This window comes from Sceloporus undulatus, chromosome 2 (genome assembly GCF_019175285.1).
Source record: "Sceloporus undulatus isolate JIND9_A2432 ecotype Alabama chromosome 2, SceUnd_v1.1, whole genome shotgun sequence".
NCBI lineage: Eukaryota > Metazoa > Chordata > Lepidosauria > Squamata > Phrynosomatidae > Sceloporus > Sceloporus undulatus.
This window is the reverse complement of record NC_056523.1, coordinates 198,692,276-198,704,537: the sequence shown is the minus strand read 5'-3', so window position 1 is coordinate 198,704,537 and position 12,262 is coordinate 198,692,276. Positions and strand designations below refer to the sequence as shown.

General features: G+C 39.6%; 1 protein-coding gene across 2 annotated transcripts in view; it reads left to right on the top strand.

Moving 5' to 3' along the window:
* SLC24A2 (solute carrier family 24 member 2) overlaps positions 1-12,262 on the top strand; it is a 98,030-nt gene that overhangs the window by 57,136 nt on the left and 28,632 nt on the right. Inside the window, exon 5 of one of the 2 annotated variants that reach the window (XM_042455675.1) lies at positions 6,042-6,092. The exons of the other annotated variant lie outside the window; for it this stretch is intronic. Coding sequence (XP_042311609.1) covers positions 6,042-6,092 — 51 coding nt within the window. The remainder of the gene's footprint in view (positions 1-6,041; positions 6,093-12,262) is intronic. 2 annotated transcript variants of the gene reach the window in all.

Sequence of the window (12,262 nt, the reverse complement as noted above, 5' to 3'; positions counted from 1 at the left end):
TATAGTATGGTTTCATGATAAAATAAATGAAATAGAAATGTGTGTAAATAATAATAATAATAATAATAATAATAATAATAATAATAATAATAATAATAATTTTTATTTATATATATCCCACCTATCCCTGCAGATCAAGACGGGAGTACAGCACAGTTTTAAAATTACAGTTAGTTAAAATACATTCTCATGATATAAAATCTTAAAACAATCAGCATCTAATTCCCCATACATGCTCCGAATGAAGTGTCATGTTAAAGCTGTTATAGCAGATCTGGGGGGTAGGCTCACCGGAAGAGATCCGTCTTGAGTGCCTTCTTGAAGGCATCTAAAGTGGTAATAAAATGGATCTCCTCTGGCAAGCCATTCCACAATTTGGGAGCCATAGCAGTAAATGCCCTGTGGGAAGTGGATCTTAGTCTGGTCTTTGGATAATCCAATAGATTCTTCCCAGTTATTCTGAGAGTGCGGGGCGGATTGTGTAGGGACAGGCGTTCCTTCAAGTAACTCGGGCCCAAGCCATGTAGAGCTTTAAAGGTAATAACCAACACTTTGTACAAAATCTCATCAGGATGTTTAATTTGCCCAGCCAAATGCAAAAATGCTATTGCATTGGATGACTGAATGGAATTGTTAGTTCTAACTACTGCAGGCCTATTAAATCAATGTGACCTTGACATCCAGTCAATTTAATGTGGCTGCTTTACTTGGAACAAACAAGTAGATTTAACCAGTGTGCTGTAATAATCATGGGTTGAATCTAGAACTGTATTTAATGGTGTTGGGGAAAAACTTACAGGTAGTCACACATAGAATAAACCAGGGGTAGGCAACCTTTTTGAACCAGGGGCCGGGTTGCTGAGCCACATCCGACTGAATAGATGTACTGGAGGTAGACCAAGGGTGGCCAAACATACTTAAGGTAAGAGCCACAATACATGAACAAATGTCACACCCATGTTGTTATTGTTATTGTTACATGCACAAGCAAAAAAGAGAGTGATCTGGAAATGTTCCTGAAATAGGAACATTTCTTTAAAGAGAACAGGCAATAACTATTGAAACAATAGACTCAGAGCAAAATGATTGATGAGTGCTTCTTACTCAAATTACTTTTGAAGTGCTTCCATTACTAGGGAGAGAAATAACTTCAACAATTCTACTGTTCAGTTATTAGTCCCTAAATTCTCTGTTTTGATAGTCACTGGCAAAAGCTCTAGTGAAAGACTACTAGAAGCTAGAGATGGGGAAGTGTCTATATGAACATATAACATGTATTCTTAATTTCTAATTATTTAACTTCCCTGTGTTTCCATGTGAGAGTTCTTTTAATCATTCAGAACAAAAGTATGAAACAAGATCACATTCCCCGTTTGGGTGAACATTTTAGTTAAATAGCGGATAGTTTTCTTTTAACTGAATAGTGGATAGTGTTGGTTACATAATGCATTGCTTTTAGTACATTGTTGTTAAGAGGATATTGCTTAACTTTACAGAAGACTTTTCTGTCGGTTTCACAAATGGATGGTGCTCCTTGACACGGCCATCTTTATCTCACTTATTAACTGCAACAGTAACAATAAATAATAATATGAAACTTCATATTATTCCTGTGAAAGTTTTGCAGTATGAAAAGGATTTGAAAAGAAGCGTTACTGTACAGAGGTCATATTGTCAAGAGTAGGAATAGGTAATGTTTTATTCCCATCCCACTTGTATGTAAAGGAATGTGCTGTAGTAGTTACTTCACTGACATTCTATAAGAGAACCATATTGAAAACTGGCAGGATAGACAATCTTGTTTGCTAAATAGACTGGCAAAAAATCAGTTTATCTAAGCTTCTTCTTTATTTGCACAGTCCTGTTTACACTGGTTTGGAAGCATGGATGGAGGCACTGATATTATTCAGTGGGCTACATGTGGCACTGTTTTGTCACATGCTAAGCATACTGAAAGAACTGAAAAGAGAGGGAAAGTAACACAAAATCAGTAGGTCTAGTACGTATGGAAGAACCATGCTGGAATGGCAAATTATATAGTTTCTTACTGTGCCAGGCTAAGTACAGTGGTGCCTCGGGTTACGAAATTAATTCGTTCTGCGGCTAATTTCGTAACCCGAAAAACCTTCGTAACCCGAATTGCCATAGGCGCTAATGGGGAAAAAAGCCGCGGCTCTGCCGCGGCTCTATTTAAACAGCGCCGGCGTTTTTTCGTAACCCAAAAAAACGTTCGTAACCCGAAACAATAAATCCCTATGGGATTTTTTCGTATCCCGAAAAATTCGTAAGCTGGGTAATTCGTATCCCGAGGTACCACTGTAGTCAGTAGGGTTCCTGTGGACAACTTTATTTATTTATTTATTTATTTGCCCACTAACAAAGGGATTCTCTGGGCAGATTGCAACAAGTTAAAAGAACACAATGTAATACAGTGCGTCCTTCCCTTACGCGGGGAATCTGTTCCGGAATCACACACCCTCCCCCATGTAAGAGGAAAAACAGTGTATGCTCATGCCCCATTAAAAGTAATGGGCTCATGCACGCGGCATTCTAAAGGGTGTGCACTGCGGGCGCACGCCCCTTTACTTCTTCCTGATGCACCAAGGCTTCTTCTGACGCAGGCTTGCAGCATATGCTGGAAGCCATGTAAGCTGCACCCACGTATAACACAGGCGCACTGTACAGTAAAATGTAACACACTTAATATGACACTGGAAAATACATAAAAACAGCAATGGGATGTAAAATACCTGAGGGGAAAAAAGTTTTTTGCCCTGCTACCAGAAAGCTGGTTTTTCAGCCTCCTTTGGAACGGTATTCTATGCCACATGATTGAGAAGTCTGTTTTGATTATAGCTATCTACTGAACATCCTTCAGCTGGGGGATCTGAAAAACAGCATCTGGAAAGGCTTCTGGCTACAACTTGGAAACTGACAAAAATTCATGGCAGCTAGGAAAGGACTGATGCCACATTTGATTAGTTAGGAACTTTGTAGCTCTATAAAGAAGTAACTGAAATGGTTTCAAAGGCAGCTGCATGTATCATATGTTGCAGTGACCTAACCAGGAACTTGATGGAGCTCCTTGGACACTATTAGAACAGTGTGGAATTAGATCTGCCAAGGAATGATTCATAGATCATATCAGCAATTGGTAATCAGTCTGATGGCTTGGAAAAGAATAGGGTGAATTCATGTAAGACAGGCAAGTTCACAACTGTCATGCATCACTAGTCCTAGTAGACCACAAGCTGAGCAACAACAACAACAAAAATTATTGATTAGTCAGCTGACCGTATGAATAGAAGACAAAGTACAAGATACATAATGCAAAATCTAAATGTTAGACTATCGAAATACATACAAGGATAAAAAATTAATCACACCTAAAGACTCGTATAAAATTAACTAAAAAGTTAAAACAAATACAAGTAAAAGTTAAATAAAAACAAATTATGTAAAACAAACTACAGTCTACAACAATCTAAAACAGAGTGGGAAGGAGGGAAGGGATAGTTGGAAATGTTTAAATGAACTCATCACCATGGCATGGAACCCTGTATTGCATGATAAATTGATCTCTCAGTCGAGTAGCTTTTACAATAAATTTTGTTACACAGCACACTAGATGTAAATTCTCACCGGAAAGGAAATAGGACAATTTGACAGTAGTGTCCCAGTAGGTCAATCTAACCAAAAATGGTTGTAAAAGGCGGGCTCTCTCATTATCATATAAGCAACAGTCAAACAGGATGTGTGTAACGTCCTTGACGGCAGGAACACCAGAAATGCATGTTCTTTCTTGATAAGGTATTTTTTTGGAACTGTCCTGTTCTTACCATTGAGTTTAATTGCTCAAATCTAGTTCTGGTGAAGGCTGTTCTCTGGCTCTGTGTTAGGTGTAACCTAAGATATTTTTCTAGGCCAAATGCACTTTTATTCTTAGCTAACCAATTTAAGGATTTGCAACCAGCCAACGATGCTATGTCTGATTGCGCACTGATATCCCAGATCCTTTGTTTTATAGATTCCTGGATTGCGTGCCCAAATCCTAGTTGGAACAAAATTATGGATAGTTGACTAACCCAAAAATTAGAATGTCCAATAGCTAGTTGTTTTGTATGCAGAGTTTAAGGAGTCTTCTTGAGTCCATTTTGGAGATTTTAAGACGGTACAGTAATTAAAAGCTGAGCATGAGTTAACAGTCTGATGCAGCAGCTATAGAAGCCAATGTGATTCTAAGCTGCATCAATATAATTCAAAAAGGATGTTGACAAGCTGAAACATGTTGAGAGGAGGGTGACTGAAATGGTGAAGGGTCTGGAAACCATGCCCTATGAGGAGTGACATAGGGAGCTGGGTATGGCGGGTTACACACCGCCATTTAGTACGTAATGAATACGTACTAGGGTTAGGAAGGGGCGGTGCTTCCGCACCCCCCTAACCCTAGTACGTATTCTGTACGTACAATATGGCGGCGGCCGTTCCACACGGCGGCCGCCATATTTACGTATCGGATGCTATGCGTCCGCACGTGTGGTGGCATCTATGATGTCGCGAGTCCGCCCCTGGTGCCTCACGACGTCATAGAGGCGCCGCTTAAAGAAGCTCCATTTTGGAGCTTCTTTTTCGGTCTGTGCAGGAGCCGCGCGGTGTGGCTGCTGCGGCTCCCGCACGGAGCAAGCGGCGGCGGCCTGTAACCCGCCTATGTTTCTTGAAGAAGAGAAGGTTGGAGGTGGTATGATAGCCTTGTTTAAATATTTGAAAGGGTGTCATACTGAAGATGGAGCAAGTTTGTTTTCTGCACCTCCAGAGAATAGGACTGGGAGCAGTGGATTACAGAAAAAGGGATTCTACCCCAACATTAGAAAGAACCTTCCTGACAGTAAGATCTGTTTAACTGTGGGGCACACCTGAGGCAGAAATAGCATGAAAAACAAAGGGGTAGGTTCCTACATCACAAAAAAGAAGAGCAGCTCAACATATTTCAGCAAACGTTTGCTTCAGAACTAACAGTATGTACATGTGAAATTAAACAACCAGGTCAGGTAGGCCTTGGTTAAACAGACAAAAACATTTTGAAGACATCTTCTGAGATGCACAGAGGGAGGTGTTTTTTGTCCTTTCAGCAGCCTCTACGTTTCTTATGATTTCCATTTTGACGGCCAATCATAGATCTACATTTTAAAAAGTATGTTGAGTGTAGTTTGTGAGGCAGGCTTATCCGTTTTCCCACATTCTCTCTGTTTTGCTATTCATGCATTATCGGGGAGGGATTCTGGAAGTAGCTGCAGTTTATCTTGCCTGTTGTAGGCAGGTGTACATAACTACATTGGGACTGGCTAGAGTAGAATTCTACTTTTTCCCATTTCAAGTTTATTTGCATGCCTGCATCCCAGTACTGAAAGTCTTGTGTTTCTCCAGCACTTCTTCTTCCCCTTCCCTTGCCATTGCTGCTTTAAAAAAAAACCCAGTTAGACAGAAGATGGGAAGAAAAGGCTTGCTAGCTGAAGGAGGTTCTTTGCCAGAGGTCTTGTTAACTGAGGTATGCCTGAATGTGTATCAGAATGATAGCAGCCACTAATATTTTAGTTGCCTCCTGTACAAGCCTTGCTCTCCTGGCTGAGAAACATGTAGGTGGAGAAGAACCACTGCACTCCATTTGCCTATGTGGTACTTCCATTGCCATGTCACAGAAACAAAATATACCTCTATTTGCATTAGCTTCATTGTAATATGCAACAATAAAATTGTGCAGATTTTTAACATAAAAAGGACTGAAACAGATGAAGAGATAATTCCCGAAGTCCATCCAAATATTACTATCTGCTGGTGCAGATAACAATAATTTGTATTCAGATCCTTCTGGATATGATGTATATATTAATTATTGAAGTGATTCTTATGAAATTCAAATTTTGACAACTTGTGTTGGTCTATTGATCGTTGCTGTGAATTTATTCCAAATATGTGAAAGGATGTCAGTTACCTTGAATGTCTGCTGGTTCCTTATCTTTGTGTCTTTTACTATGATGTTGTAGAGCTTGGATCATATGGAAAGCTAAAATATTATGACACAATGACTGAAGAAGGTAAGAAATACTTTAGAATTTTTGTATAATCATTTTTTTTTACTTTTTAAACAAATCTATTGTTATGCTTTTCTTCTTTTTGAGGTTTTTCGGTTCCTCTCTGCATGATTTCACTGACATACTGTGCTGTGTTACCATATAAACGTTTTAAGTACTTTTGAATTTTTTTATTAACATGCATTCCCCATTTTTTTCTTTTTACTGTCGTACAGCAAATACAGTTTTTTCCTTTAACATGGCCCACATTTTGACTAATTAATACAGATATACTGTACACAAACTTTTAAATAATAATTTTTAATTAAATGTTTTTTAATTATTAACACTAAGCTTCAAGAAAAATCATAAATGCTGGTTTCCTCTCTGAGCTATTTATTTATTTAGTTATTACTTTCACACTCGGCCCTCCAAATTCATGGAGGTTAGGGGCACAAGACCCCCACGCATGTGAAAAATAGCAAATAACCCCCCATAAAGATGCCAGTTAAAGGGAGGGGGGAAGAGGAGCAGGTGCACATGCTCCTTTTCTTCCCCAGCCCTCCTGTCCCTTTAACTGGCTTCCCAGCTTTTTGCCTGGGCAGGTGACTACCTTCTTGCGCAGGGACCTATTTACCTGGGAAGATGGTTGGGAGGGGGAATGGATCCATCCCTCCAAACCTCTTTTGCAGTGGATGGCTGCCTGGGTAAGGCAGGCAGCCATCTGCCTAGGAAAAGAGCTTGGAGGGATGAATCCATCCCCTCACTTTTCCTGGGCAGATCGGTGCCTGAGGAAAGGAGCTATCGGACCGAGAAAGGGGCGGGGTTGGTGTACGCACCCTCCCTGGCTTGTCCCTCCTGGGCTTTTCCCCAAGGAGAAAAGCCCAGGAGGAAGGAGGAGGAGCAGGAGTGCACGCACATAGCGACCCTGACTTCGCAAATAATCAAAACCGTGAGTGTCAAAGTCACAAATCTGGAGGGCAAAGTGTATATGCCACTTTTCTGTTGATATGGTTCTCAAGGTGGCTCACAAAAAGTAAGAACAGAATAATCTAAAACCTGACAATAAACATTACAACCCTATTAAAATCAGTTGACACTTTGATTCTGCAAACATGTATGTGTAACTATTTGCCATTTCAGCTACATACCCAAAAGCATCATTTGAAGGATTTTGCTAAAATGATTGATAACAGTGTATAATACACACATATAGTTAAAATAAGGTTCAGTTTAATTTCAGTGGAAGTATCCCAAATATTCTGGAAAACACTTGTTTTGTTAGTTTTTGTTGTCAACTGCCATAAAGTCAACTTAGACTTTTGGCAACCCCGTGAATGAATAAGAGACTTCCAAGACACCCTGCCATCGATACTCCTGCTCAGATCTTGTACACTTGGCACCATGGCTTCCTTGGCTCAGTCTGTCCAACTGTAATGCAGTTCTCCTCATTTCCTACTGCCTTCTTTCTTGCCAAGCATTATTGTCTTTTCTAGTGAGTCATGCCTTGTCATGATCTGGCCAAAGTATGACAGTGTCAGTTCAGTCATCTTGATAGGCTAAGTAAAATCAGTAAAAAGGCTAAGTAAACTCAAACTGTATTCTAAGAATCCTTGGAGTTCTGTGAAAGCCTATCAGGATTTATTCAATGAGATCAGTTATAATCTGCACTGAAAAAAAATACCAGGTTATTTCATTAACAGTATTTTCAGTTCGTGTAAAGACATGGTGTGGCCTTCCATGTCTGCCTATTGTCTTCTATACCGTGACCATGCATGATAATAGAATCTAAGGATCTTCTACAACATTGTGGGATTCTGTAGCACAAGGTGGGACTTGTACAACCTTCCAGATGTTGTTGGACAAATTCTCATACTCTCTCAGCATTGGCATGCTGGCTAAGGTTGCTGGGAATTGTAGTCCGACATCTGGAACACCACCGTTTGCCCAACCCTACTGTTGTAAATGCATGTAAATTGCTGAGCATATGCCAAGTCATTGTGCTGACAGCCTTTTGGGTTTATGTTTTGGCAATAGGTTTGGCTTTAGTTGTGCTTGTGGTTGAATTCATCAGCCACATTGTCATGTGTCAAATAAAATTACTGTTTGGTGCGTGGATGGCTAATGACGTATTAAAAAACCCTAAAGTAATTCTTGCAGATATGCTAATGACTGTATTATTGTAGTACTTTATGCTAGGGGAGAAAGCAAATTTTGATGTAAAATAAAATGTACAAAAATGGGTGTAGCAACAAGTTTGGCAGTTTTCTTTACAGTTTTTGCAGGGGAGTCAGTATGTCCTACCCACACACCATCTGTGGCTTCCTCCTGATTAATTTTTTTTTCATATTAACAAAGTGGTAGTGGTCATGTAATCAATATTTTCAGTTTCTTTGCCTGAATGGCAATAGAAACATGGATTGTCGTCCCCACAGTAGAACAGATCTTGGATCAGTGGGATTTATACAAGTATTGACCCAGCATTCAACAATTGGTTCAGTCAGTCTACTTTGGCTGGGACTAACTAATAGGACTCAGGCCTGAAGGTCAGCCCAGATGAGAACATTAAGAATGACCTTTTTGATTTTTTTTCACATTGCTCCCTTAAATTCTATTTAATAGCAGGATAGAAAGTAGCACCTGATAATTGAAGGACTGGATTAGTTTTCAAATACTCTTTGCAGCTGTATTATGCCATAAAATTTATGGAGAAAGATAGTAGAAATTAGTCCACATCTTCCATGGGTGGCAATGGAGTAGTTCTGAGGAGATTGACCCAGGCCATACACTTTAGAAGAGGGGGTCAGAATTCCATGGCTTACATGTAGCCATGAAGGCCATTTTTGTAGTATTGCCACCCACTTGCAGGAGGCATGACAAGTGTCTCCTGCTGGGGCGAAAACCTTTCTTGGAAACTCCCAGGAGTGGTCTTACATTAAAAACATGTTGGAGGGGAAAGCAAGTCTCCCTGCTCTTCGCTTTTTCCTCCAACAGTCCACAAAAAAAAAAGCTGTTTTATAAGGAACCAAATGTGGACTAGTCTTTTATTTCTCTTTTGCAATTTTAGGAAGGATTGGTCTTCATGGGCAGTAAATTGTCTCCTTGAACATGCGTACCCCTTTTTGCTGTACAGCTAGCCCTCTGGATGCATCCATCTACGGCTTGAAAATATCGCGCACACCCACAAAAAATTCCAAAAAGCAAACCTTGATTTTGTTATTTTATATAAGGGACACCATTTTACTATGCCATTGTATATAATGGGACATGAGCATCCATATACAGTACTTTAGAATTCACAGAAGGTCCTGGAGCCAAACCCTAGCAGATACCAAGGTCCACTGTACAAACATTTGAAGTAATGGAAAACTGAGGAATGAGAACTATATTTAACTCGGTGATCAGAATGTTCGTTTCCCATAATCCTGTTCTTGACCACATTCCAATGGAAACAGAAAGAGGGTATAATGCAGCAACTTGATTTCTCCAGTGTCATCGTGAGCAAGCCTCAGTTTTGGCGATGCCATGTTTCTAGCCATTAGTGAACCAGAATGAATCAGTTTCCATAGCACTGCATCTCTCATTAGTGCTTTTCTAAATCTGCAGTCTCAGGCTGTACAGATGAGAAAAAAACAGCTGATCCTATATCCATCTTAACTAATGTAGGTTTGGAAAACACTTGTTTGCTGATACAGATTCAATCTCCCTTATCCAAAAGGCTTGGAACCAGAAGTGTTTTGGATTTTGCATATACACAGTGAGATATCTTAGCAATGGTACTCAAGTCTCATCATTAAATCAATTTATGTTTCACATACACCTTATTCACATAGTCTGAAGATAATTTTATACATAATAATTTTCATAATTTTGTGTATGGAACAAAGTTTGTGTACACGGAACTATCAGAAAGCAAATGTGTCACTATCTCAGTTACTCATATAGACAATTTTGAAGTACAGTATTTTGAATTTCAGCATTCCAGATAAGAGATAGTCAACCTGTACAACATGGAATTCCACTCTTGGAAAGGACAAGTGGTATATGACCCTTTTAAAGGGGGGAGGCTTCCATACACATTCATGTTAGGTGATGTTATTTGGTGTTGAATAGATATGAAATAGAAAAGGAAAGTGACAAAGCTATAAAGTGTGACTCCCATTTCCTATAAGCCATGGCGAGATGCAGTGTAGCAATGTACCATAGTCTTTGTAATATTTGCGCATAACTTCTATACTGATATCTCATATTTCCTTTAGATTTTTACATATAGCATTTTAAAGAGTACATGGTGGTATTTTCATGCTACCTCATTTAATATGTGCCAAGTCCATGGATAACCTATAAGCTTAAAAGGTGTATCTGCTTCCCTTGACTCTGTCCAATCACAGTTATTCATAATGCCCATGCCATGTAGGGTAAACCTTCCTGTTAGTATTTTGTTTGCTACACAAAATCATTAGAATGCATAGAATTACACCTCCCTCCTTGGTTTTTGTGGACTCAAAGGTTTGCTTTGGGAACAGAAGCACTGCAGCAGTATCTCTGGAGAAGAATGAAGAAGTCTGTCTTCCTGGCAAAGTTGTCCTACCCCTGATTTTCCATCAGGCTGCGTTCAGGTTGCATAACCTATAAGCCTACAACCTGCCAGAGCACTAAAAAAAATCACTTGAATCTCATGTGTCCTGGGCACTGAAATTAACTCTGTGCCCATTCCTTTAGTTGTGTCTTCAAGTATTTTCCAACTTACAGCAACCCTAAGATGAATCTATGTTGGGGTTTTCTTGGCAAGATTTATTCAGAGGGGGGTTGCCACTGGTTTCTTCTGATGCTGAGAGCATGTGACTTGTCCAAGGTCACCCAGTGGGTTCAGGCCCTAAAGGGAAATTGAACCCAGGTCTCCACAGTTATAATTTAGCACTAGCAATAGTAATAACAATAGCAAGTACATTTATATACCGCTTATCAATGAACTAAGCACTTCCTAAGCAGTTTATAATGTGTAAGCTAATTGTCCCCAACAAGCTAGGTACTCATTTTAGCGACCTACAGAAGGATGCAAGCCTGAGTGGACCTTGGACCCCTGGGATCAAACTCACAACTTTGTGTCTTGCAATACAGGCATTTAGTCACTATGCCAGTCTAATTTTACCTATGCAACACTTGTACATTTTTCCAGAAGTAACAGCACATAGACTTGTTTAGCAATTAAATGTTCTCTGCCTAAGAAATGAGTAGTTAGCCCTGCACAGAGCAGAATATTGCCTGGACCTCAGTGGAATTTTCTTTGTTGCTGTTAATAAATATAACATTTTATTCCATGTGCTTTACTGCACTTTCTACTCAGTCCCCATATAATCAAGAAGAGGAGTAGCCTCTGCCTGCATTGATATCCCTCTAGCCTATCTTAACTGACAACATAAAGAATGTAGGCCTGTAACTCTAACATCATCACTTTTCTTCTCCCCTGTGCCCACTATGGCCCTGGCAGTGCCAGTCTCATTAAGACATGTTGCGGGGAAGGGAGCAGCTGTCTGTACACCTCCCTCAGTATCTGCAAGAACAACATGTCTGATTCTCCATCTTTGGTTAACTATAGGATAAGATTGTAAACCTACTTTGCTACAACATGAACAAATGACTTGTATACATCCATCTCTGTCTCCATACAAGACAGGTGCCTGTTTTTCTGCTCATGTGCTTATTTGACTATCTTCAATATGAAAGGATATGAATTATTTCAGTTTTAAGTTTTGCGCTACATTAAGATAAGCCAATGTCTGAACTATTGTTTCATTAATTGCTTTTCTTTCATCACCCCTCTTCCTTGTAATGATTCCTTAAACAGTCTTTCTTTCAATTTAATTTTTGATGTTTGTTTTCCATGTGAACTGCTGTTGCATTCTCTTGTGAACAGTGCTCATACTTTCACATTATTGTGTATACCAAATACATTGTTGTTTGTACAACTTGTGTGTGTGTGTGTGTGTGTTGAATTGCCTATTGAGTTGTGTGTGTGTCAAGTTGCATGTTGAATTATGGCAACCTATGAATTTCCTAGGGGTTTTTTAGGCAAGAAATACTCAGAGGTAGTTTTGCCAAATCCTTCCTCTGAATTATAGTATCTGGTATTCTTTGGCAGTCTCACATCCAAGTGTTAACTATGTTCTGATGCTGCTTAGCTTCTAAGATCA